At 43.6% G+C, this 27530-nt stretch overlaps 1 protein-coding gene across 2 annotated transcripts; it reads left to right on the forward strand.

Annotated features, from left to right (window-relative positions):
* Positions 1 to 27494, forward strand: LOC108920336 (serine/threonine-protein kinase tousled-like 1-B). 2 transcript variants are annotated; one of them, XM_029247222.1, is made up of 23 exons: positions 1 to 151; positions 328 to 467; positions 14530 to 14651; positions 14959 to 15030; positions 16805 to 16843; positions 17951 to 18026; positions 18115 to 18158; positions 18998 to 19087; positions 19172 to 19258; positions 19342 to 19434; positions 19769 to 19879; positions 20170 to 20306; positions 20472 to 20660; positions 20835 to 20901; positions 21223 to 21320; positions 21875 to 21956; positions 22063 to 22154; positions 22826 to 22915; positions 23331 to 23500; positions 25417 to 25552; positions 25781 to 25892; positions 25985 to 26092; positions 26630 to 27494. In XM_029247222.1, the coding sequence occupies exons 1-23, from the start codon at positions 96 to 98 to the stop codon at positions 26801 to 26803; spliced, it is 2385 nt and encodes a 794-aa protein (XP_029103055.1). In that variant the 5' UTR covers positions 1 to 95; the 3' UTR covers positions 26804 to 27494. The 2 variants fall into 2 exon arrangements, with proteins under 2 accessions (XP_029103055.1, XP_029103056.1); XM_029247223.1 differs by lacking the exon at positions 16805 to 16843.
* The last annotated feature ends 36 nt before the right edge of the window (positions 27495 to 27530 follow it).

Raw genomic sequence — 27530 nt, forward strand, 5'->3', positions numbered from 1 at the left:
TCTTTGTTTTGCCTCCCTCCTCAGCGGCGTTTTCGCCCCCGGGGTGCGCGCGCGCGCCTCGCGATAGCGCTCGCCGGAGCGGCGCGTGACGCGCGATGCAAAAGGTTACACTCGCGAGCTACTTGAAGACGCACTGCAGAGGTGCGGGGAGGTATGTGTCAAAAAATGTACCGTTTGGAATGTGGGCACGGACGCACTTCGTAGGTTCGCCGAAGCCGGCGGAGTGTAAAGTCTCTCTTCTTTCTCTTCTCCGCCTCGTTCGAGAAATCGCACGCTTTGCGCGGCCACTGACGCATGCATTTGTTTCGCTTTTTTCGTCCTAAAAAGTAGCTTGATGAGTGTCCAAAGTAACAGTGGAAGTGGTGGAAGTTTGGAGGGGACGCCATCTTGGTCCCAGCTCTGCACGTCCCCAGCGCCGGGCTCGCTTTCTCAGCAACCTCCCGCGGCGCCGCTCAAGTCCAGAGAAGGTACCGTACGGGCTTTTCTCGCTCTTTAACCGCCTCTTCTTATTCGCGGCTGCCGTGGCCTTGCTGTGCGAGCCCGCGAGCGGCGCCGCGAGACGCGAAGCCCGGGGTCCGCCGGCCGAGGCCGTCCGTGGGCAAGCAAGGTGGCTACTGTAGTACAGTGGAGGCGGCAGTCAGGAGGTGTCTGCCTCGTACCCGGCCAGTGTCAAGACAAACAACAACAACAACGGCAACAAGACAACCCTCCCGGGGGGCGCGCGGAATTAGAACACCGGCGATGTGCTTATATTTCGCCCTCTAAATTAACGCATGTTTGCGGGTCGCGGCGGAGGCGTCATGACGGATTTTGCCTCAGTTTGAGTAGCATCAGGTCAGCAGTGTGAGCTCCGCGTTACAAGTGCGTTCGGCTTTTTTTTTTTTTTTTTTTTTTAGCGCTGCTCGCTGTGTGAGCGCGAAGAAGATGAAGGGATCGCGTCTCCGGAGGAAGGGGACGCGGATTTTGTTGGAGACCGTTTGGAATGCTGTGCTTCCCCGAATCGATCGGGCGGCAGCCAAACTGGTGACAGCGCGGCGCGCGAGCCGCGTCCGACGGCGCTCAGTCAGAGTCTGTGTTCTTTACGTGCGCGCGCGCACACAGCACAGGGCAGCTGGCCGCGGCGCTCTCTCTGCTCTTAACATCCATGGCAGCCGGCCACTCGATTCGCTCTCTCTGGGCATCGGTGACAGTCGTGTCTCGCAGCGGTGTGTTACTAAACGTGTGCGTGCCTGCGCGCGTGCGTGCGCGCGCGGCACTGTGTCCCCCCTGTTGTATTACACGCGTGCATCATGGAGGGATGCACGGCAGCTTCAGTAGGCTTTTTTAACAACAACGTGCATGCCGCGTCTGACAGTGGTGTGTTACTGAAGTGTGACTGTGCGCATCTTGAGAGTGGTGTTATTGGTGTGTGTGTGTGTGTGTGTGTGTGTGTGTGTGTGTGTGTGTGTGTGTGTGTGAGTGACAGTGTTGATGATATGTATGCATGCAGTGGCAGTGGTGTGTTATTGAAGTGTGTGCCTGCATCTTGAGAGCGGTGTGTTATTGAAGTGTGTCTACATCTGACAGTATTAGTAAGGTGTATGCATGCATCTGACAGCGGTGTGTTGTTGGAGTGTGTGCCTGCATCTTAAAAGTGGTGTGTTGTTGGAGTGTGTATGTGCGTACATTTGACAGTGGTGTTAGTAAGGTGTGTGCATGCATGCATCATCTTGAGAATGCATGAATGGCGTGTTATCGAAGTGTATGCACGTACGCCTGACGACTGGCCACTTGCCTCCCCTTCGGACGTCGTGTTCTACGGAGAAGCCGCTTTTTCGCAGCAGTGACTAAACTGTCATTCGCGGCGCGGCCCTGCATCTGCGGGGTCTACGGTTTGCTGTGACTTGCGCTACCATGATGCTCAAAGGGATCTTGTGCTTTCACACGAATGCTGGTCATTAATCACAGTGCGGATAGTTCTGGGATCTGTCACTGTACTGTTAACCTTTGGCGGTGGGGAGAGATTTTTTTTCACTAGCTAAAATGGTGGAAGAAAATTAAACAGCCTCTTTAAGTCAGGAACGACTTGTACTGTGGAGTTTGCGTGACCTGAAATGTTAATGAGCCGTTATTTGTCATTTTACAACAAGACTGGTTAATTAGTCTTTAATGAACTTTAAAACTCATTTGATACGTTATTTCTCTGCAGGTGTAGTGTCTTGTCGTCAGTGGAGAGAATAAATGCCGTGACCTCCAACAGAAGGACCTGTACAGTATGGGGTGAATGTGAAGTATTAAGTGCTGAAAATAATAAACAAGAAATATGACTTAGCAGTCATATGACTGATTGTTCACCCTCAGTTACTGTGTAGTAACTGAAAAAGGTTCAGAATCCAACTCCTCCTAAGACACAAATATTTACCTATATGTTTCTGTGATGGAAGGAAAGGTTAATTGAAATGTAAGCTCTTCTATATTATATGGGCAGACATCATGTTAAGAGATGAGTGGTAGATTTTTCATCGTATCTACTATCTAGTCTGCAATAATTTTATTTATTTTTTGGTTTGTGTAGCTTCCTGATCATAACAGAAGTGGATAGAATTAACTGTGTGTTAAAGTGCACAGTGCTTCCTGGTAGACATTCAAAGGCGAGAAGACGGAGAACATGCAGCTGTAGCGTTCTTTATAGGTCACGACGGACGCGGTGATGTTTGAGCAAAAAAGATTTGGCCTGTGCTGTGGAGCGGCGTGAAAAAGGAGCTCTCCATTTTAAGTCTTATGTTTGAGAATGAGCGTTTTAAGCGTCTGCCATAAACAGGTGGACGTTCCGCGGCGCCGGACTGCACATGCTGGAAGTGAAATGCATGGTGTTCTCACCGACCCGGGGCCTTAATGCTGCATGCTGCAAACGTGTTCTGCTGTTGTTTATGAATAATTTTATTGGAAGGAGCAGCCTCCTCGTCACAAATATTTAAAAATGTTTGACTGCGTAAAATGCTAATTTCTAGATCTGTCAGTTCACATATATTTGGCAAAATACTGAAAGTTCATTGTGAGTGGATCGATTTTGAATGCGTTGTGGTAGAAGTTTGAAACAGGATCTATATCTCATACGTCATTAAATATAGAAATAATATTTGTGGGCACCGGAGTATACAGTAAGAGGGAGAACACGAGTGACCAGACGGTTTCAAAGATCACCTCCTTCCCATTGAGCCTGTCAGTCCTCGCCTAACCTGACAGAGCGTTTGTCTGCTGCTCCTCCTGTTCGGTCCTGCTGTTGTCATGGTGGACTGTGTATCCGTGCCCAGCCTGATGGCAGGGCCTGCCTGCGGTGTCAGAAAATGTCCGACTCGCATCGGAAATATATGCGGGGATCCTGTACTGCTGTGAGGGTCTGATGGCGGCCTGCAGGGCGAATGCGTGGACAGTCTGCTTAGCCCTGTGCCCTCCAATGAGTCTGGGACTCTTCCCAGCACTAAGTCGTGGTCCTTTACTTTATTGTTTTAATCATGATTTGTCAGCAGATGTGCCATTTGTCATGTCCCGTTTAGAACTCCTTAAGAAGAGGACTGAATTTCAGAATTGAACTTCACAAAATGAGCACCTGGACTTGTGGCCGATGCCTTTGGCGACTACACCAGAGCATATTGAACAAACATCGAGTGCCTTAGTTAAGGATGCCCCGCTTGCTGGCCCTGCTTGCTGGCCTCTCTTTGGACCCGAATCTGGAAACTTTTAATGATGAGTCATCATGAACATGACTACTGGTTTTTTGGCAAGTTAGCCGTTTGATTATTTAAAAATGGTGGAAAAAAAACAAACTGTACTTTAGAATCACGTCTGCATCTAAGTCTCTTTCTGCTACTGTAATGCACACAATGTATTTCCTATGAGATGTACGTCGCTTTGGAGAAAAGCGTCCTGCTAAATGAATATATGTAAAAATGAAAATGGCTTTTTAAGCAGGGTCAGAAGGGTGGCATACCTGGGTCCAGTAATTTTGCTGTCTTGAACCGAGCAGTGGAAATTTACAGGAGCGTGTTAACTGTGATACTCATTGGATGAGTCCAGATAAGGGGGAGCACATCTGCTAAACTGAGGGGTCTCGTAATGCGGAAAGTAACCGTGTTAATATCTTTTGTGCTACACAAGCAGGGAATGTTTGCGGTGACTGCTTTGTGTCGTTTAACATCGTTAATTTTGTTGAAAAGCAGACGGCGAGTTGTTTTAAACAAAAAGGAATTCAGAGTGCGTTCAGACACTACTTCAGCATTTGTGTGTTGCTCTTGTATGTTTGAATTTCTCGGTCCTTTTGTGTTATGCTGAGTTTCATCTGTTTTCTTTTGTAGTGATTTTTTTTTTTTTTTTTTTTTCCACCCCCTCCCCATTTCCATGAGGACAAAGTTCAGGCTATTTTTGGGCAATAAACAAGCTCACACCCGTAATTCAATGCTTCTTGAAGGAGACTTTGTGCTTGTTGCGCTCGATGTCCCTAAACGGGCCACCGCTGACGCTAATGTGTCGTTCGAGATAACTGGTGTACGGCTGTGACGTCTTGGCTTCCTAAGGAAATTGATCCTTGTCGCAAAGCCGCTGCAGCTGGCACCTGACTCTCAGCTCTTGGCTCTGAGAAGCCAGAGGAGCAAACAGGGGAAGGTGAACCTCCACTGTGAGGTACCACCTTTCTGTTGTCTCCATCTGTCTCTCACATCTTGATCTCTGTGTGTCTCTGCGGATGGACTGGTCTTGCATTTTTGGTTTCTGTGTAGGGATGTGGACAGGACGTGCCATCGTTCTACCAGATTTTTCTCACACGCACAAATATAGAAATATATTGATGCTGCCTGCAGGGCTTTCAGTCTGATCATAACCCAGGGATCTGAAGTACTCCTTTCTCAGGCATTCAGATATGATTGTGAGAGGGAGCAGTTGTAAACAGGATTTTTGGCAGTGTAGCTTAATGTATAATTTTGAAGATATTTCTGATAGTGTTCAAAAAAGAACAGTGTAGTTTACATTTACATCTATGTATTTAGTAGACACTTCTCTGCAAAGCGCAGTACAACTCAGAAAGAACAAAAGTGCATTTTGCCAACAAAGAGACATAGATTTACACTTGATTGTTGAAGTACAGTAAATTTACCTTGCTTCTCTGTTTTAACCAGGATATGTTAAGTGGATGACAGCATATAGAATTTATAGAGTGTTCAAACTTTTAAAACAGGTAACAATAACATTACATGAGTAGCAAAATATAGCATTTGTAGGAAATACAAAAAGTTTTTTTTTTTTTTTTTTTTTTTTTTTTTTTTTTAAATGGAAATTAAGATCTGGAGAAAAGTGAGTCTGAAAGAGATGTGTTTTAGAACTCTTTTGAACCTCCTGAAGGATTCAGCAATTCTGAGAGAGAGAGGGAGATCATTCTACCACAGAAGCGAGAACCTTCAGGATTTTGATTTTGGACCCCTTGTGCATGGGACTGTCAAGCAGCCAGAGGTGGAGGAGCGTAGCAGTCTGGTTGTGGTGTAGCGAGTGATCAGGTCGTAGGTATCAGAGTGCAGGTGGTCTTGCACACTGTAACCAGAGTCTTGAACTCGATACAGGCAACTACAGACAGCCAGTGGAGAGAGACAAAATGGGGAGATGGATTGGAAAAATGACAGGAACTTTACTAATGGAAAAACTGCAGTTTGTTGTCAGTGTGGTCCAATTATGTCATAATGTTACAAGAAATATTCCTGATCTGTTGCTTGGTTGTTGTGATGTACAGGTATATGTCTTGGCATATGTTCTCTTGTGTGGTATGAATTCAGAGTACAAATACTAGGGGTTCAGCCATATGTCACTGTTTCTAAAGTTGAAGCTGCTATGAGAAAGTTGCAGGTTGAAATAACGGTTTACAGCTGTGGTGGTCCTGCGGTATCATCTGCTCCCCCCCTGTTTGATTTCCACATAATATCCATGGCATTCCACGCATGGGTTAAAACTTTAATTTGTTGTGCAAGTGAATGGGAGATTTCTCTGGAACTGCTTTGTTACACATGCAGTTGGATTAAATAGTGAAATGTGTTGTAAGCCATTCAAGGCTTAAAGCCAAGGTGAAGGGCATGTTGTTTCTTTTTACTGTTACTCAAGTTATATATTGCTACTGCTTAATAAGTGCTTCGTAGGAGCATTCGTGTCATGTGCCAGAGGTCTGTACCACACCAGACGATGGGTGACTTTTGGGTATTGGAAAAAATGTTGATGAGAGCTGGCAGTATGGGTGCAGCCTGCTCCGAAGACCAGATATGCAGGGCTTGGTCTTTGTATTATTGAAGTTATATGTGGGCAGAGGGCAGTAGTAGTGGTTATGACCATTGTCTTGTAATATAGAAGCTCCTGGTTCAAATCCCACTTATGCTGTGGTTGCGTCATCAGTGTATTTACCCCTCATCTGACACAGTAAATATACCCCATTGTGTATATTGACTGTTGTTTCGTTGGGTAAAAGGGTTAGCTAAGTAATACATAAATAAATTAGTCTTATAAAACTGGTGTTTTTTTTTTTTTTTATTTCTATTACCTTATTCAGGTTCAGTAAAAATGTGAAGATGCTGATAGGGCTTTTTTTACATCTGGTAAAATGGCAGAGTTGTTACTTTCTCTGTCACAGCAAGTAAGTTATAAATTCCTGTAAGAGTAATTCAGTTTAATAATTTGAACAAGCTTCTAAAAGGCAAATCATGTTCGGTGCGTGAGTGTGTTTGCACAGCTCTGTGTTTGCCTATTTTGCGTCGGCTGCCTGATGGCTCGGAAGTTTCTGCAAGGGAAATCTCTATAGCAACACCTCTTCTAACCACAACACTGCCTGTAGGTCGAAAAATATTTTGCCTCTTTTTGACATTTTGTCCAATGATTTATTTTATAAATACTGGTACACATTAATGCAGCAAATTTATGTGTATTTGTGTGTGTGTGTGTGTGTGTGTGTGTGTGTGTATGTGTGTGTGTATATATATATATATATATATATATATATATATATATATATATATATATATATATATATATATATCTACACACACACACAGATATCTGTGTGTGCGCGCATTTAAATATATGTATTATTTAAATAATTTATACCTACAGCAATGGTATGTGTCAGCCTATTGAGGACTGATGGTGATGTGACCCTACCGCAGCAGGCTGAGTCCTCTCTGTATTCCGTTCACAACACGTATTTAAACCACTTTCGGCTACATCTTAACACACTGGAGTTCTACAGCTAAGTAGCTTGCTCTTTTATAGTGTGGTTCCCCCCCCCCCATATCCTAACAGTGCAGAAGAAATCCCAAATTGATTTTGTTTGATTAGTTGCAATGGATTTAATTGATTTGCTCTAGGAAAAAAATTAAAGCTTTAGCACACAGTTTCACAGTTTCAGAACCACTTGTCCCATACGGGGTCGCGGGGAACCGGAGCCTACCTGGCAACACAGGGCGTAAGGCCGGAGGGGGAGGGGACACACCCAGGACGGGATGCCAGTCCGTCGCAAGGCACCCCAAGCGGGACTTGAACCCCAGACCCACTGGAGAGCAGGACCAGGTCCAACCCACTGCGCCCCCCTGCTTTAGCACACATATGTTTAAAATAAAAACTTCGTTATACATTTAAAATGAAAGTGTTAATATTATACATTACTATGAATCGCACTAAAATATCTCAATCTGAATAGTACAACTATTATGTCCCTGCTGTTTAATCAAAGTAACATATTTACAGGTTGGGTCAATATACAGTATTCATTCAATTGCCTGTAAAAGTTTAAAAATTTGAAACACATCTAGAGGCAGTGCAATAGTGCCGATTTAAACATTTTCACTTCAACATTTTTACGTGTGTTTTCTGAGCACTTGATGTCTTCGAATGGACCCTGTTCGCTTTATTAGCGTTGCCTGTCTTCACACCTTTTTCGAGTCCTCGGCATCGAATGGCCCGGCAGGACCGACGGCTCACGCCAAATGAGTCGTTGGACAGTAATGGCGGGAGCACCATGTCTAACTGGGATCATTGTGTTCCTCTGTCCAAGTGCTGTAGCTGACATTTTACATCCTCAGTTTGACCTTGTCTTCACCACAGTAATCAAATTGCTGTTGATTTACTAAGAAGGGTGTTACGAAAAGGGCACATCTTCATATTTGGGAACTGTCCCCCCCCCCCCCACACCCTTCCTAGTATTGGATGATGCATCCTCATTTTCTGGAAATTGTGCCTGTTGAGGATTCTGGTTGTCATAGCAACCCTGGTCAACAATCAGATTAGCCTCTATAATGTTTATATTGTCATAGTGAGTAAATAAATGTTGGTCAGTTTTCCTTTCTGCTTGCTCCTTAGTGTCTTCAAATGGAACTTAGTTTCCTTCAAAATTTTCTGTCATCACACTTTTTCTAGACTGGTCTTTTCCAGAAGGAAATAAGATTTTGAAGACACCATGATGTCATGTTTGATATTTTGTGTCAGCGCTAAGGAATAGATATGTCTGCTAATGTTTTAACAGACAAAAACATTTCTTTAACAGAAGGAACAAAATGTTTCTCTAGTGGGTTTGTCTTTCCCCATTGTGTCTTGTATACTGTACTAGACTTTTTTTTTTTTAATTAAAGGGGGGACTTAAGCAATGCCAATGCCTTGATTATGAACCAAAAAAAACAAATGTTTGCTATATTAAGAAAAAGACACTTTTAAGCAGACATATACAGTGAAGTGAGCTGAACTTAGTCTTAATACTGTAAGGGTAGTTTTGTTGAAATGTACTCTTTTACTGGGGCTATGATTTTTGTTCCCGTTTAGTAATTGTCTTTAACTTGTGCTTCCGAATTGAGGATGGCATCTTCAATCTTATTAGAGGGTGTTTAGTATGAGACGGTCACAGTGTTTTTGGTAGTTCTTCAAGAACAGTTGTGAAATATTTGTACAATTTGAGCACTGCACTAAACTGCATGTTTCGTGTTTTACCCTCCTTCCTTTTCTGTCTTTATAGGTACTTCGTAAAACTGGATGGGTACTTTTGTTTGTGTTTCATTTTCAGTTTTCTGTTCTTGTTGCATTTCCTCTACTTCTCTGCAAGCAGAATGCAGAACATACAGCATTACTCAGCCTGGTTTAATCAGCAAGCGTTTACTGTGGTTACTGTTGTAACTAGGCAAATCGTAACAATGGCTCCAGTTAATTTTGCTTCCTTAAAATTTTTGTGAAAATAATTGGGGGGGGGGCAGATTACAGTTCAGTGTCAGTCCAGTGAAGAGTAAACAAATGCCAGTGAGTGTGACGTTAGATTTAATGAGTATTGACGTAAGCATCCCACATTGAGGTAGTACCTGTCAAAAACACATCCTGTTAAGGGCGCTCCACTGTTTCTTTATGAGATGCACGAACCCCTGCAATCAGTTTTCTTCCTTGATGACGGTCTTGTGTAACCAAGTCAAATGAGTGTAAATGTGTTTGTGTTGACTCACTTGTGACACTGCCTCTCCACACCCAGCTGGCATGCAAACCTGGAGAAGACCTGCTTGCTTTAATAAAGCAGAGGGAGGCATCGGCTTTAACGTTCAGCATTTCAGCACCATCTCCAAGCTCAACCCCCCCCCCCCCCCCCCCCGGTCTGTAATGCAAGTTCTTATTGTAACCACAGTGACTTAACTGAATTTTTGGGTTTTTGACGTTGTGTTTTGAAGTGGGCGGACAGAGAGCTGCGCTGAATTCAGAGTGCTTTTGCCAAATTGGGGTTGGCAAGCACGCATTGTTCCGTAGCTAGTGTCACAAATGTGGCGTCCGCTCTTTGCTCGTCTGATGCCGGTCACGTGACTGCCCCATTGTTCCCTTTCTCCTATGATCACTATGAAGAGCTGCTTCTCCTTGGCCATTTGTTATGTCCCGTATCAAGAGATTGTGGTGCCCTTAAAAATGTATTTGAGTATTTGGCAGGCTGCTGAAAGGCGCCTGTGTTGCTACCTAATGAGGTTATTAATTTCCATGCTGACTATGGAGATGTACTACTGTTGAACAGTTGCTGGTTAAGAATGAGGAAGTACCTCTTTGATCATTGGTGATGAGTACACACACACTGACCATTTTGCTGTTTTCTTAAAATGCTGTTTGTTAATGAACATCTGATTAATGGCATTTTGTTTCGCAGCCCCTTGAAGATCAATATCGGGCATGCGGTGCAATGGTTGCTAACCGAGAGCTCCACAACTGTAGGCCCCCCCCCCACGATATGGAAAGGTGGCATCCATCTTGGGCGTCTTAGAGCCTGCAGCACTTGATCATTTGTGTCTCCTGGGTACCGCTCCCCCCCCCCCCGTAGTAAGGTCAGCAGCAGCTCCCCGTTGTGCTGCCGTTTCATCTCCAACCCTTATTCGAATGAGTAGTCGACTCTAATGGTGTCTGCCTGACACGCTGTGTTAACACGGTAATATATTTTAAATGCGGTGTCTCTGAGTGTTCACATCTGAGGGGGAAAATTAGGCTAGAGGCTAACGAGGACTTAATAAAGCTATTCTGAAATTACATCTGGTTACAAGCCATTAGGCCTATTATACAATTACGCTTGTACTTAGAATCCCCCCCGTGTTTGGGTGATTGGAGTACCTCTTGGGCGGACAGTGGAACCCAGGCTTCAAGGCAAACGGCAGGAGGCGCACAGTGGCGGAGGAGGATGCGACGGGGAGGTGCGCTCGGGAGCAGTGGGTGGGGTCTCGTTCTGTGCAGGGATTGGCTGCTGCTGATGGCAAGGCTTGCGGCGAACTACTACGGTCTTCCATTTGTGGTAGAAGTGTGTGGATGTGTGAGAAGGTCTCCATATTCACCTGTGCTCTTCTTGAGGTTGTCTTTTTTTAATGTTTTAGGGACAGTCGCTGATGAGCTCTTCTTCTTTCAAGAGGGCACAACTTAAGCAGTAGTAATGGACGACTTCAGCCAGCCAGTTCTCCAGGTTGACAGCTGTCACGGCTCTCGAGGTTTTAGCAACAAAGCCAGAAAATAAACGTGTGTATTTCCTTTCAGTTTGAATTTATCCATAGTGGTGCTCATCTCTCAGTAAAATGGGTAAATGATTGTAAGCATGTAATAACTGTGCCCTTAACATTGTAAGTTGCTTTGGAGAAAAGTGTCAGCTAAATGAATAAATGTAAATGTAATATAATTGTAATGTCTAATAGGAGGCAGCTAGTAGCGTAATGGTTAGGGCTGCTGCCTTTAGACCCAAAGGTTGCAGATTCCATCCTCACCTCCAGCTGAAGTACGCTTGAGGAAGGTACTTGCTCCAGTAAAATTCCCCGCCTGCATAAATGGGTGAATAATTGTAAGTTGCTTAACATTTTATGTCGCTTGGGAGAAAAGCGTCAGTTAAATGAATGTATAGGAAGGTAACTGTTACTGGTTGCGACATGTGTTTTGCTCTGTAGTTTTTGCTTACAGCCAACATGGCTCCACTCACACCGTACTTTTGGATGCAGTTCCTGTGTTCCCATCCTGTATTTTCCGTGGTTGCTAGGTAACAAACTGCTGGTGAGTTGATGGGTGAGTTGAATTGTGGGTGTGTCAGATGATGGCCTTTACTGCAGTGGAGGTGCTGCCAGATGTTTAACGTTGGATGTTTCAATAATATCGGGAATGGTTCTGATGTTCTAATAATATAATCCTAATTATTACTTTATATTGTTCAGCTGCTGAAGTGATTGTTTTCAGTTTTGTAATTTTTTTTTTTTTTTCTTTTCTTTTGGAGAGATGGGCAGTTCTTGGTCAGAGGCTAAAATTTGCAATGTCTTTTCCATCCAAGCTGTGATGAGATCCAGAATCTTGTCTCAATACTAGATCCCACCACAACCAACCGACAAGCGTGTCAGTGTCTGTAGCATATGGCGTCCTTGTACTTGTGTCTGGTGAAGTGTAAGCACCAAACTACACAGAATACATATGGATGCATGTTGTGAACATGTTTCATGTGGAGATGACAAAGGGAAACTTGATTTGTATTTTTCCATTTTCTTTAGTATGATAGCCATGTGCAAACAAGTCGTTTTCAACAGTCCATCTGTGGATTTCATTTCAAAAACACTCCTGATGTCACAACGAAAAGAACATTTCTTCTAACATATTTAATATCCTGCACATTATTTCCAACATATTTAGCATTGGCTGTGCCATTAACTGCTGATTTTGAGAGATTTGTTCAATAATAGTGATTGTGAGTGATGACAGAGCTTAGATGAGTGTACAGCAGTCAGTATTCGCATTGCTAATTTGAGTTACTGCTGGATCGTCTCAGTCCTTCTTCACATTACATTAAAACTGGGATAACCTCTTTAAAATTACCCTAGTTATGGTACCATGACGATGTGAAACCATGGCGACTCTAACACCAGTTGTGTTTTGTCCCAAGGCCCTGTTTATCAGTCCCCATTGGCTCTCCCTGCACCCTAAGGTCCTGTTCAGAGCTGGCAGACACCGTTCTTATGTCCCTGTGAGCGTCCTGGAACATGGTCCTCAGATACGGTCTGTCACACTGACGCACCTCAGAATTCACGTTGTTTGAATGTTTCGGGTCAGAGGCTGTTGGCACTGACAGCATTCAGCGTGCCGGTGTGAGGAGAAGACAGGGATGCGGAGTGTCATCTTGCTCCAGCCTTTGTGTCCCAGCCAAGTGAGGCAGCCGGAGTGCCGTCCCTGAGGACTGCTGCACAGGACATGGTCCTCTCAGAGACAGGCCTGCATTGTGTTCCCAGCCCACGCGACGGAGGCGCGGGTGGAGGTGCGAACAGAGGAGCTGCGCTGGGTCCTCGTGCAGGTGCTGTGATTCGTGTGCTGGTGCTCAGGGATGTGGTGGTGGGGGGGCGCAGCAGCAGCTTGAATCCCCTTTATGGGACTCGCCTGTTTCTGACAGAGTCCACAGTGGGTTTCTCCGTGTCGGATTTACCACAGTTGGAAACCTGTCGGACGTTAGGTTCTCGTGTTTTGCAGTTAATGGTGCGCTGAGTGCAGGACTGTCTGATTCTGATCAGGAAGTGTTTGGCGTTCTGTACCATTCTCTCTGGGTCTTTTGTGTGTTTGTAGGGCTCATATTCAGTTTCGTGAATATCCCAATGAGCTGAAAGAGCTGCATGTCTTAATTCGATGTATTTTCCATGTCAGTTTGAACAGAGCAGTTAGTGGAAATGAGAATGCAGGTGTTTGACCTTGTTTTCTTTTGTTCTCTTTCTGTTTCTTTCCATTTGGTCTCAAACGACATCTGTTACGAGTGTGGGAGGCTGAGGGAGACTCCTCCCACGTCCGAGACTCGCAAACTGCTCCGACACCTTCATGTTGAGAAAGGTGTGATCAGTGGTTAAGGAGCCATTATTCTAAGTCTGTGTGCTTTGCATCAGCATTGAGGGTCACAGCATCCTATACAAGGTGCTGTGAAACTGAAAGAAGCAAATGTTGGGTTTTATCCTGCCAAATGCATCACTCTGTCTCTAAAAATGGGGGAAACAAAAATCACGAGGATTGTTTAGTCAAGATAGGCCTGGGCGAACCCTGGCCCCACACGGTGTCAAGACTCGGTGAACCCAGCTCAGTGCCATTTAAACAATCGAAGACAGTTTTTTTTTTTTTTTTTTTTTTTTTTTTTTTTTTGTTTCTAATGTCCTCAATATATCTTTGTCATTATGCTTGGTTCGTTCAGTCATGTACTCAGTCTAGGGAGCCCAGGCTTTTATTATGGCAACGTGCTTTGTGTTTAACACTCTTGTTTACTGTTGGTAAGTGGTACTTTGAGAGAAGTAAGTTTGAAAATAAATGCAGTTATATATCCCTTTTGGCTCTGATATGATGATAAGGGTAGTTTATGTCTAAACCAAACTTTACTTTGAGCTGTTATTTATGTGTGACAAGGGAGCTGTCTGGCCCATTAGCTTTTTTATGCTTTTTAACATGTTTTCGCTGTTGCCTTTTTAAAACGAGCCCCTCCCTGCAAGTTGATAGTGTGAACCAACAGATTTCCTGGCAAGCTGAAATGGACCGAAATTTCTAAATTCAAAGCGCTCACATTGGTAAAAATTTGACTCCCCCCCCCCCCCCCTCCCTTCATTTTCCTCATCCTTAAATTCAGCAGTGTGCTGTGAGTAAGAAGATTGAGTCATTTATGGGTTTGATGCATTTCCAAACCGTTTCATTTGGAATAATTTAAACTCATCTCTCAGCAATATGCCTTTGTGCTTCCAGCTGTCATGAAAGTGAGGGAAATATGTAGTGAGCCACTGGTGGAGTCCTGTGGACTGGTCCATGTGCGAACGCTGAAGGGAGCTAATGGTTATTATGTGGTTGCATAACGCACTTGTGTTTGTACACAGGGTCTTTCTCGAAGAGTGCTGTTAATAAGTGTCCATCACAGTGTCCACTGTGAGGTGTACAAAGGGGGCTTGGGTTTGAGGTTTGATGTTCTCCGTATCTCAGTGCCGCAGGGCAGGTCTGGCCATAGGGCTGTACGGAGCTCTGTGACCGTACCCTTGTTCCTCTTCCCAGGTGCCATGGACGAGCTGCAGAGCCTGGACCCTAGGAGGCAGGAGCTGCTGGAGGCCCGCTTCATGGGGGGCGTTGGGGGCAGCACCGGGGGCAGTACGGGCAGCGCCAGCGGGGGCACCAAGGTGAGAGGATGTAGCCAAGATCAGGGTGCTCGCATACTTTTAACCCCTCCATGCAAAATCTGTTGCGTGTCACTGACTGTATTGTAATGGTCCTCAAAATGAACACAATGTTAGGGGGGACTAGTGGTGTTGCTTATTTCATAGCTTTTTATACATCTTGTTTTTTAATTTGTATAAGATGTTGACTTTTGATTTTTCTTTAAATTCATAATCCAAATTTAATTTTCTTACATATAAATTGATAACATGCCTTTGAGCAGCATATCATGTTGAAATTATGTTGTTTTTTTTCCTCCCCCTTTTCTAGGGCTTAACAAACAATGAATGTTCCAACCACAGTTTTGGAAGTCTGGGCTCATCAAGTGACAAGGAATCCGAGGTAGGTATTTTTTTTTTTGCTATAATTTGTCAGAATTGGGTCTCCCAAAGTGTTTCTATAGCATGCAGTGTGCATGTGTGTGTTTGGATATAGACATGGTACATTTTTCATTGCTGGGCACATCTTTGGGTTTGTAGGAGTTTACTCTGCTCTGTCTGCATACTCATACCATTTTATCTGAGTGTTCTTACTGGCTGTGGAACATATAGCTGTCTGGGAACTGCAGGGTCACCAGGGTAAACGGGACAGTATGGAGTCCTCGCGGTGTCCTCTTATATGTCTTTTACTGGTGGAAATGAAGTAAAGGAGCAATCGGCGAACCGCTGCAATAATTAAATGGTGTCAGTCTGTTTTGTGCCTTGAGCTTTGACCCCTGCTGTACAGTGGTTCTGCTAGAATGTATCTCGGTCCAGCTGTCTGCCTGTCCTTGGTGTGGTGGCTAACTGTCCCCATAGAGGCCCTCTGTTTCGGTAGACGCTAGCAGTGGCACCGCTGCAGTGTGGAGTGCAGGTTCATCATGAACCATGTTGTTTAGGCCACTGCCTGTCTCTCTTTAGGTCACTGATCACTGCTGGAGACCTCTTTGTGTGTGTGTGCGTGTGTGTGCATATGCATTCAAATAGATGCACACCCGTTTTACGCAGTCGCACATGCAGATATTTGACCACGGCCTGGCACAGCCAGGCATACACACATCTGCCTACCTGCTGGATGTGTGTCTGCCTGCCTGGCTGTGCCGGGCCGTGGTCAAATGTCTGCATGTGCGACTGCGTAAAACGGGTGTGCGTGTATTTGAATGCATTTTTTTTTTTTTTTTTTTTTTTGTGCACGTTTGTGTGTACATGCGTCTATTTTTAACCGAGAGAGCATGCACCCTCCCTGTCCTGTCCTCCTGTACCAAGCTACCGAGTGTGAGTAGATACAGGGCACAGATGCTCACGGTAGCTCGCACACCTCCTAACGAAGCCCCAGCACGCTCTCCATCAAAGCGGCACCTGTCACGAGCGCCGCTGCCGAGAGCCCTGTCTCGTCTGCCGACTGTTTGGTGCTTGGGTGCTTCTGCAGTGTCTGGGCCTCCTGGGAATCCTGCTTCTGCTTCCTACGGCTTTTTGTTTTAAATAAGAGGCACTGATGTACCACATTTGGAACACAAGAGTCAATTTGGATTGTGGCAGATCCTCACATATGTGGTGGGAGGAGACTGTAGTCCTCGGGGTTGGGGGCTGCAGTCAGGCCATGGCTTATTAGATATGAAATATTTTTTTTCTGCTATTAAATTTTTATGAGGCATACTCATGAACCAGGATGAAAAATATATCTTGGGTTTCTCAGAAAAATAATCTGCATTATCTGTAAGCATATAGCGCTACACAATTAATAGAGGAAAATAACTTCTCATGCTCATGGGATAAAGAGGGGATACGGTAAAACAGTGTACAGTAAAACAGTTTCACTGCTCCATCCATATTTTGCCAACCATTTTTACAAATGTTGTTACTCTGCTTGTACTGTCTCTGTAGCTAATTGTGGTATGAACTTGGCAGCAGTGAGGGTTCAGGTCATCCATGTCCGCTGCTTTCCCTTTGCTAAGATGCTGTGCTGAGACCTCATTAGTATGGTCTGTTACCTTTTTTTGTACTTGTCACAATAGATCAAATATGAGAGTGTGTGCCGTGCAGTTGCTTTGGCGTGCTCTCCCAATTTTAATGTGATTCATTTAAACCCCTTTTCTGCTGTTTCTTTCCTGCTGCTGCCTCGCTACGTCTCTGTGCAGGGCTCAGACATGAAGAGGGGCAGTTCTCCTGCATATTCCGTACGTATGACTCCGTTTGATGAGCTACGGCAGTCGGCTCCCTCTGAGCGGCCATTTGACAGGAAGCAAGTGGCCGGAGCTGGTTTTGCATGACGAGGGTTTGGGGATGCTTGTTTCTCCTCAGACCACAGCTTTCGCGTGTCGGTTTGACACAAGCGTCTCTTACGGACTCGAAATCACAGCTGGTTATCGGGTGAACAGATAATTCCTTGCTGGTGCGTCTCATTTGAGGGTTCAAATGCATATTTCAGAAATCTGTCTGAGGCCTGTTGGCTGAATCCGTTTAGGGGATGTTTGTTTGTGGCACGTACCGCAACAACACTTGTTCGCTCTCTTTTTTTTTTTTTTTTTTTTTTTTTTAAAGAAAAAATCAGAATGCATGCATATATATGTGACTGTTTGTGTTCAGTGTAACATTTTAATGAAGATAGCAGACATGTGGTAGTTCAGCATGTACAGTGAGCTTCGGCGCTGGAAAGCAAACATAGCTCCCACAGTGCGTTGTTTGGCAGCCCTGCCAGGCCTCAGATGCGGCGGAGAATTTTGGTTGCACTCGTGGACAATGCAAAGCCAACCTGCGTTTAGCCTCGGGTTTTTCGTTCTTTCCACAGGTAACATCTTGCCAGGAAACCCAAGACTGACCAATTTGTCTTTGTCTGCAGAAAAGATTTGTTTATAAAGTCAGGGGTTCCACCTGTGGTGATGTTGAGGTCAATGCTCTTGTGACATTTAGTAACGGTCTTCCTGTCAGGCTGTTCCCTGTGTTTTTATTGTAATCGGCTAAGAGGCAGCTGGTAACTGCTGCCTTTGGACCCTAAGGTTGCAGGTTCAAATCCCACCTCCAGCTGTAGTAGCCTTGAGCAAGGTACTTACCCTAAATTGCTCCAGTAAAAAAAATACCCAGCTGTACAAATGGGTAAATCAGCGTAAGTAGCTTAATGCTATGAGTCTGTTTGGAAAAGGGTCAGCTATATGAATCAATGTAAATGTAAGAGAGGTACGTATTGTGGCTTAAGGAAGGACACAATCGAGTGTGACACAGATAGTGTGTGTCGTAGTGGTTGTTCGAGACTCTTTACCGAAGCCGCTGAATTTGTCCTTTTGTAGACTCCTGAAAAGAAGCATTCGGACTCAGGCAGGGGGAGGAAGAGGAAAGCGGAGAGCCAGTCTGAGTGCAGTCAAGGTGAGGCTTGATTTCAGCGGAGGCCCTGGGAGTGGATATCAGCCTGCGTAGTGATGTTTTTCTCTTTACCTTTACTCTGTTTCCACAGGGAAGTCTGCTGCCAGAGGACCCAAAATTAGTGACTACTTTGATGTGAGTAAAATGCTTCTTTGTTCTGAGGTAACGGGGATGCCAAGGCCTGCTGAAGGAAGCACAGGGCTCCAGTCTCCATGCCTCAGCACTGTTTTGTATTACTGTGGCTTCATGTTACACACATATCAGCCGTTTCATTTTACATCTTAATCCGAACATGTTCCTCTTGAAAGCAGCGTATAGTAAAGATACTGCTTTCATATTGCCTTGGGGACAGTTTAACTGTCAGCAGTATGAGTGAAAAGTTTGAGTACACTTGCTGAAACTGGTTTTGTCACAAGGCGTTTGGATGTGTCAACCAATCAGGGGACGAGCTGCATCGTCTTCCCAGCTCCTCTGCAGCGGTTCCCAGGGATGACGGACACTTGTGGGTTTTTTGATTTCTCTCATGTCCAGTTTGTGCCATACAAATGTGGCCCAGGTTGCCCACATGTCCTCACTTTTCACCAGTACTGTATGTACCACTGCTGAGGCAATGTGGGGACTGTTAAACGAATTTTATCCACCATCGTAATATTGATTTGTCATGTTGTTCAGGTCACTACCAACTTGCATGTGTATAACTTGTTATAGCTGTTTTTTACTTGTTTAGTTTTGTCACTAGTGATTTAAATGTAGCTGCTCTTGGGAATATTCACAGATTGTGTTGCACCACTTTGACCTTGTAAGCAGCTTGAGATAAGTGTCTGCCAAATGGAAAAAATGTTTATCTCACTGTATCACTGAGAGTCCTTATTAACCATTTATATGAGCTCAGCCTAATGTTCGCAGAACTAAGACATGTTAATTGAGACATACACGAAGAAGGCTCCATCTCTGTATGCTGTCTCTCTTCCAAGTTCCAGGGGGGGAACGGTTCCAGTCCAGTGAGGGGACTCCCACCAGTCATCCGCTCTCCCCAGAACTCCCATTCCACTCCGAGCTCCACGGTGAGTGACAACATTCGATGTTTCTCCAGCAGAATATTTTCTCTTTCATAAATAGTTTAATAAGTTTCTTTCTTTTATTTATAGATGAGGCAAAGTAATTCATCTCCTACTAGTCTGTCTTTTGGGGACCACCTGATCCATTCAAAGCAGTTGTCATTCAAATGTGTTCAGGTAGGAGTCCCTTCTGTTGCTGCTGAAGCTGCGACTTGCACTTGCCATGTGATTCTGAACACTGTTATTTTATCTCAACACAGACTGACCTTACTGTGCTCAAGTTGGCTGCTCTTGAAAGTAATAAGAACCTGGACCTTGAGAAGAAAGAGGGCAGGATAGATGATTTGCTTAGGGTGAGAAAATACTTTCATTGGTCAGGGAAATGTATTTGTAGGAAGTCCCACATAATTCTTTGTCACTGAGCTATACTTGTGCAATAAAAAACAGGAGCTGTACCTGTGTATGGGGAAGTATGCTATGCTTTTGATGGACACATTTCTCCAGAAGATTTTGTATTCTCTTCTGCCAAGATAATGAACAAAATTTAACACCAGGATTAATTGTAAAAAAAAAAAAAATATAGTTTCATAAATTGATGGATGCATTCATGATGGAATTTGTTGGATTAATACATGGTTTACTTTCTGTACCTTAATTTTAATGTTGTATTTTTTTTAATTTTCATAGGCAAACTGTGATCTCAGGAGACAAATAGATGAACAGCAAAAATTACTTGAGAAGTACAAAGAACGCTTAAATAAATGTATCACAATGAGCAAGAAGCTGCTCATTGAAAAGGTAGTGTCTTTTCATTCTTTGACAAAAATGTGGTTAGGTGGTCATAATGTGCCTTTTTTTTTTTTTTTTTTTTTTTTTCCTTTTCAAAATCTAGTTGGTATCCCATGAATTTCCTTTTGTAACCTCTTAGAGAGCCCTTAAAGCAATCTGAAAATAATGTTCCTTTATGTTGAAAGATTATTGCAAGAAGCTGCTGAAGTCCGTGTGTGTAGAGCATGCTTCATTAATAAACAGCAGGGTTTGGTATTTTGTGACAGAGACCATGTTTTGCCTTGTCGTCCTGTTTTCAGAGCACCCAGGAGAAGCAGGCATGCCGGGAGAAAAGCATGCAAGACCGTCTGCGGCTGGGTCACTTTACAACGGTGCGACACGGGGCCTCCTTCACTGAGCAGTGGACAGATGGCTTCGCCTTCCAGAATTTGGTCAAGTGAGTCTCCTAGCTCTGCTCATTCTCCCTGTCACTGGTCACCTCTCATCTTGCTAAATGGATCAGGAAAAAGCTGGATGTTGTTCTCTGCCATCAGTTGTGATGTGTTTGTATGGATGTTATAAAAGTTGTGCATTTAGTTTTTTTTCCCCCCTCACCCCACAGACAGCAGGAGTGGATTAACCAGCAACGAGAGGAGATTGAGAGGCAGAGGAAGCTCTTGGCTAAGAGGAAACCTCCATCGACCAACAGCTCCCAGGCCCCAACCACAAACTCTGAGCCAAAGCAGAGGAAAGCTAAGGCTGTCAATGGGGCGGAAAACGACCCCTTCCTCAAACCCAGCCTCCCTCAGCTGTGCGTAACTGGCCTGCATTTCTGTCTCAGCAGGGTTTTCTCAGCTTTGCTCTGTCCATTGAGGAGTGATGTGTTTTTTGAGGAGTGATGGTTTTTTTTTTTTTTTTTTTGTGTTGATGGAATGTTTTTTTTCTTCTCTCTCTCTGTATGATGACCCTTTCTTTCATCTCAAAGGTTGACTCTAGCTGAGTATCATGAACAGGAGGAAATCTTTAAACTTCGACTTGGACATCTTAAAAAGGTTTGCTCACTTTTTCAGGCTCCATAGACCCTTTTCATGCCCTGTCCAATCAAATTATATTATTCAGTACCCTCACTATGTCTGGATAACATTGTGAAACCGACAGGGCTTTGAATAGATAGGTTCCATCAGCCAGCTACACTTTGGTTTTCTCTGTTGCTTTCAAACTATGTTTGAAGATTTTTTTTTTATTTTTTTTTATTTTACTGTCAAATAACACATTAATATTCAATGTGAGATTAGTCATCTTGAGTACAAATAAATTCGAAGAACATCATCTTTCCGTCTGTGTCTGCATGCGGCTGTGTGAATCATTTATAGGAGGAAGCTGAAATCCAGGCAGAGCTGGAGCGCCTGGAGAGGGTGCGCAACCTTCACATCCGGGAACTGAAGAGGATCAACAATGAGGACAGCTCGCAGTGAGTAGGACCAAGGGGGGTAGGGCACTCTGGGCCTGGTGTGGCAAACAGCTAGGATGACGTTCTCACTGCATACGACTGCCTGTCTGTGGAGCTGCCATGAACTGGGTGCAGTCAGGTGGGCCTCTGAATTTTGAATCAGCTGGGGAGGTAGGGGGGAACCAGACATGGTAAAATACGTTACAGTTTGAATATACTGCTGCTGCGTTTCAACATCATTCGGAATGTGAGATTAGGAAGGTTGTAAGAATACACTTGAAGGAGCTGAATATGATTTGATGCTTTTAATTTTATATGTGCAAATCAACAGGGGATTGTACTGAAAGTTTTGAAAACTTTCTTTGTTTCTACGGAGGAACTTTTGAGAAGTGCCTTTTATGCTACTTGCCAAATTGTGGATCTCAGTAATAAGAAACCAGTGTTTCTGCATTATATTGAATGCATTATGCAAGTAATTTTTTGTAATATGCACAATACTGATCAGTTATAGTGTTAGATGTTTTAGAAAAATATTTTAAATGTGGATGGGAATATTAATTGACATTTCTTTCAAGGTTTAAAGATCACCCAACTCTGAATGAAAGATATCTGCTGTTACATCTTCTGGGAAGAGGAGGTTTTAGTGAAGTCTACAAGGTAGGCTGTTTAATGATCCTGACTTCTGCTTCTTAAGGAGGGAACATGACCAAGTGACAGCCAGGGAAATGATGGTGGTCCTGCATCCTTCTGCTCTCTCTTCTAGGCCTTTGACTTGTTTGAACAGCGGTACGCTGCGGTTAAGATCCACCAACTGAACAAGAACTGGAGGGAGGAGAAGAAGGAGAACTACCACAAGTATGCTCCTCTTCTTGACTTGTGCATACAGTTGCAAGAAGTTTTCTCTTTGCATTATCTGATTTTCTGCATGAATGACTTCTATAATGTGATTGAGTCTTTGTCCAAGTTATGATAATAGATAGTCTGAATAAAGAAGAGCATGCACATAGTTGTGCATGTTAAATATTCATAAATATTCAAAAGCACCTTTTCTGTACTTTTAAACTTGGAAATAAAAAAGCAATGTTCAATAAAGACATGACAATGTATAAGAATATACAGGTTTGTTTAACCTTTCTTCATCCAAGTCCTAATAATAAAGAAAAGATTGCATGTTAGCCATTCACACAGAAGTCTGGATAATTCCACAGGGTTCACAAACTATCTCACAACAGTACATGTGCACTTGACATGCTTATTACTGTGTGGGTCAGTTATCGTGAAAGACTGTTATTCGGTCAAAACATGCCATGTTGTACCACAGATATATCCTTTTGGATTCTTGGCTCAATGACTAGGCTGGTGGTTTCTGAATCTCATTTTTTGGGTGGATTTATATTGCCTGCAGTGAGAGAACTGATTGTTCTGTTTTTTGAAAATCTGAATTCCCCTCCTTTCTCAACTCACACTGACAGTCCTAGCATTCAGGAGTTCTTCCCTGTCCTCATGTCACTGTCATCCTGTTGCAGACATGCTTGTCGGGAATACAGAATACACAAGCAGCTGGACCATCCCAGAATAGTGAAGCTATATGACTACTTCTCTCTAGATACAGACACGTGAGTGACTCATCTTTCTGTTTTTAGATGTTCAGAGGCTGCTGTGGCCACTTGGAATTATGTTTGCTTATGATCAATTGTGATAGAGTAGAAACTGGTTTTGCGGTGCTGCTGTTGCAGTGGAGAGAAGAGGAGAAAAAAGTTAAATGACCAAGTAAAGGCATACTAGTTGTAGCTACTTAACACAAAACTTGTAACTGAGAGTATGGGAGTATGCGTACACCTTTGCATGATACATTTGGTACTTGCCAGTTTAGGAGAGTCATTGTCAGCAGTAGGTTGAAGTGAAGACATGGATCTTCATCATTGTTTATATGCACTCCTCAATGGGTCTTTTTGTACGTTTGCATTTGTTCAGTATTCTTACATTAGATGGTGTCCGAAATATTAAAATACTTGTATTCCTTTCTTGCAGGTTCTGTACGGTGTTGGAGTACTGTGAAGGCAACGACTTGGACTTCTACTTGAAGCAGCACAAACTCATGTCTGAGAAGGAGGCTCGTTCCATCGTCATGCAGATTGTGAATGCGCTGCGATACTTGAATGAGATCAAGCCCCCCATCATTCACTACGACCTCAAGCCTGGTAGGTCCTGTCACACGTGCACATGCATACGCATCTTTGCACCATCATGTACAGCTCATTTCATCCCTTGGGTCTTTTAGCTATAGGTCATAAGATGCTCTTTGAGATCAATTGTACTCTGCGAAGCACTCAACTTGTCTGCTGGGAATATTTATATCACAGAATGGCTAGTTTTGGAACTAGCATTTTATATCTAATGGAGTGGATACCATGCAACAAACAGATAAGTCAGCATGCAGAATCCATATGTGGATAGTGTGCACCACTAGTGCTTCCAAATCAAGGTAATTAATTAGAATTTCTGTTAATAAAGTGTACATGATTAGTTGATCCCTAGGAAGGGATGCCACCTGTCTGTAAAAGCAGAAACTTGGCTGGTTTGGTCTGGAACATTCTGGTTCATGTTCACAGGATGTCGAGGACATAAAGATGTCTGTGATGATCTCGGAGATGTTCATCAGTCTAGAATAGGTTATAATGTAATTTCTGAACAATACAGAGTTAGGCATTCTGCAGTGAAAGCGATGATTTACAAGTGGTGCATTCAAGACGGTTTATCCATGGATTGGGAATGCCAGTAAATTCACTATTAAGATCAGACAATGTGATGCTCGGAGAAATTGAAAAAGAAATCAAAAGCTATACCGGGGATCAACTGGCTGCAATCAGCATGGTATCTGCAGGAGTTTCTCAACTATCTTTACAAAAAGACTAAACGAGTGTGGATTTTGTAGAAGGGAAAACAGGAAAACACCCTTTCTCTGCAGCAGAGGCTTCGGCACAGAATGAAAAGTAAGAGAATCGGGGTTCGGAAATGGTTAAATCACAGTCAAGATCTCAACCGTGTTCAAACATCATGGTGGGACATTGAGAGCTGTGCATAAAGTATTCCCTGAAACATCGTTGAGCTGAAGCAGTTGTGTAATGAGAAGGGAGGCCAATAAAAACTGGAATTGAGTGCCATCAAGTTAATGATGAATCTTTGTGACCACATAAATAAAAGTTCTGTCTTCCTCTTGCATCCTTAGTGTTGAAAGGCATGTCCATTTGTTGCTGTGGTTCAGTTCATTCGCCTGGTTGCTGGTTGTCCACTTCTTTTTTTCCCTTCAACTTTTAGTCTTTTTTTTTTTTTTTTTTGATGAGAATCTGATCTATGGGTGATATGTCCAAACAACAATATCCTGTCTCATAATTTTTGCTGCTAATAAAAGTGCAGCCTGATTTGATTCAATATCCATCTGTTTGCGTTCCTTGTTGTCCACTGTGTCCTTGAAAGTTTTATCGCGAATCTCAGTTCAAGGGAGTCTTAAAAGTCCCAGCTTTTGCATCCATATACAGTTCTAGAAAATACCACCTCTACCAATTGTAGTCTTACTTCTTGAGTATACATCAGCACATCTGAGGACCTTTTCCACATCTGAATTAAATACTGAGGGCAGTTTGTTGAAATTATTGCTCTGAAAGGATGTTCTGAATCATGGGCTTAATTTTCTTTTCCACAGATGGCTCCTTCTGCCTGTTGACTTTTTAGGTTGAGCAGATATTAAAGTAAAATTTGATAAAATTTTAAAATCTTATTTGTCACAAAATTAAACTGATCTCCAGTTAAGATTTGGGAAGGACTTCATGAAGGGTTAGTTCTGTCATATGTTAAACCATAGAACTGAAAGACTGGGTGCTTTTTACATCATTGTATAGATAAATATATGTTAAAACAAAGGCCTTTAATAACTGGATGTATATTTGTGGATTTTAGCCAGGAATGTGTTTGGTGTAGAATTCCCCCCCCCTATAAATTTCAGTTGGATTTTAAATCTTTTTTTTTTTTTTTTTTTCCTTAGAAGGACAATCAAGAGAAAACGCTATACACTGGTTATACTGATCATTGATGACAGATGTTTGCTGTTTGTGCGAAGGTAATATTTTGCTGGTGGATGGCACGGCGTGTGGAGAAATCAAAATTACAGACTTTGGTTTGTCCAAAATCATGGATGACGACAACTATGGCGTGGATGGCATGGACCTGACGTCGCAAGGAGCAGGAACTTATTGGTAAGACTCTTCAATATGTCTGATAAATACCATGTCCAGCTTGGGCTCTCAGCATGGCTCTTAAAGGGTCTGATAGGTTTCTGGTCACTGCAGTAATGTGAAGTGTTGTTGGCAAGTACCCAGGTCTGAGCTCTGCGTTCTGCCAGGGCTCTTCTGACAGTCGCCGCTGACTCGCCTCTTCTTCCTCTTGGCTTAAACACACACTTCTTTGTCGTCCGTGTGTTTTAGGTACTTGCCTCCTGAATGTTTTGTGGTGGGCAAAGAACCACCAAAGATTTCCAACAAAGTGGATGTCTGGTCAGTGGGTGTCATCTTTTTCCAGTGTCTGTATGGAAGGAAGGTAAGAGCTTTACGTGAGCATTCCTGCTACGTTATAGGCAGAACACTATGCACTGATTTTTAGAAATAACGCATGTCCTCATTTTCTTCCAGCCATTTGGCCACAACCAGTCTCAGCAGGACATCTTGCAGGAGAACACAATACTGAAAGCCACGGAGGTTCAGTTCCCTGTCAAGCCTGTTGCTAGTAATGAAGCCAAGGTGAGATATAAATTCTACAGTAAGGAAATGCATTTGTTTTATGGATACGGATGTTTTTCACATGGATGTGTAAAATTGTCGCTGCTTTTATGTGCATGCTATAATTATAGTTTTGAAAACTGTCAGTGTCTCAGGTGGCCTCTGCTGGTTAAGGTTGTTATAACCATCAGCGTTTCACCTGGTATTCTGACCATGAACTTAAACATTTTCATTTACTTAGCTAATGTTTTTCTTCAAAGCAACATAGTGTTAAGCTACTTAAAGACATTTGCCCATTTATACAGTTGGGTAATTTTTACTTTAGAAGGGCACTGCAGCAGGAGGTGAAATTTGCACCTGGGTCTTCTGAGTGCAAGGTGGGAGCTCTAACCGCTGTGTCACCTGTTGTCCCACTGACTTTTTTTCTGGGCTGATATTGACTGTCATCTTATTTACGTCTCTGGTTTTGGTGTGATTTTGCGATTTGTTGTTGTGCAGGTGTGATCTGAAATGTTAATAAATATGCAAAGTGTACATAAGAGATTGTTTGTGTTCCAGGGCTTCATAAGGCGCTGCCTGGCCTACCGAAAGGAGGACCGCTTCGATGTGCACCAGCTGGGCTCTGACTCCTACTTGCTTCCTCACATGAGACGGTCCAGCTCCTCAGGGAACCTGCAGATGGGTGGGTCTGGCTGCTCAGGCCCCGCCTCCTCTAGCATCATCTCCTACTAAGAGCCTGCGCTGACTGACGGACTAGGCCCGTCTTCCTGCCTGAGCCACGCCTCGCAGGACCAGGCGTGCCCCCTGTCAGCAAGTGAAAGGACTAGCCCGGTCCCTCGACTGTTGCCATGGTGATACGGAGGAGAACGACCGGGCTCATTCACTGCTCGGGCTGTACTCTTTTAGATATGGATGTTCACTGAAACACAACAAAAACTGACATGTGGAGAAAAAAAACAATTTTTTTTTTGAAGTGGGCTTCTTGAAGGCCACAAACTAGAGCACTGCAATGAAGTAGCTTGAAACAGGACGTTTTTCTGGTTATAAGACTAGGAAGGCGTAGAGGGAGACTCGCCCGCCTGCTGTTTAGGTAAAATTAACTCTGTGCCTGCTTTGGCATGAATGGTTCACCTGCTACAAGTTTTATTTCAGGAGCTCCCCCTCAAAGCTTTTGTAGATGAACAGCAGTGTTGCTACCAGATGTTGTGCCCTTAGTTATTTTGAGGAAAAGGTGTTTTGCTTTTGACTGACCAAGGGAATTGAATGGGAGCAGAGCAGCGACCCCTGGAGGCCACAGGCAGAGTCACATTGAGACGCACAGAGCAACCAAATGTAGACAAACAGCAATGTACAGAATCCTATGCAGGGAGACTGGGAAAAGAAAAAAAAATCCCTCTTAGAAAATAAATGTATATTTACTGTACAGGAGTCAATTTCAGTTATTCTCAAATTTCTGATC

This window comes from Scleropages formosus, chromosome 21, assembly GCF_900964775.1.
Source record: "Scleropages formosus chromosome 21, fSclFor1.1, whole genome shotgun sequence".
NCBI lineage: Eukaryota > Metazoa > Chordata > Actinopteri > Osteoglossiformes > Osteoglossidae > Scleropages > Scleropages formosus.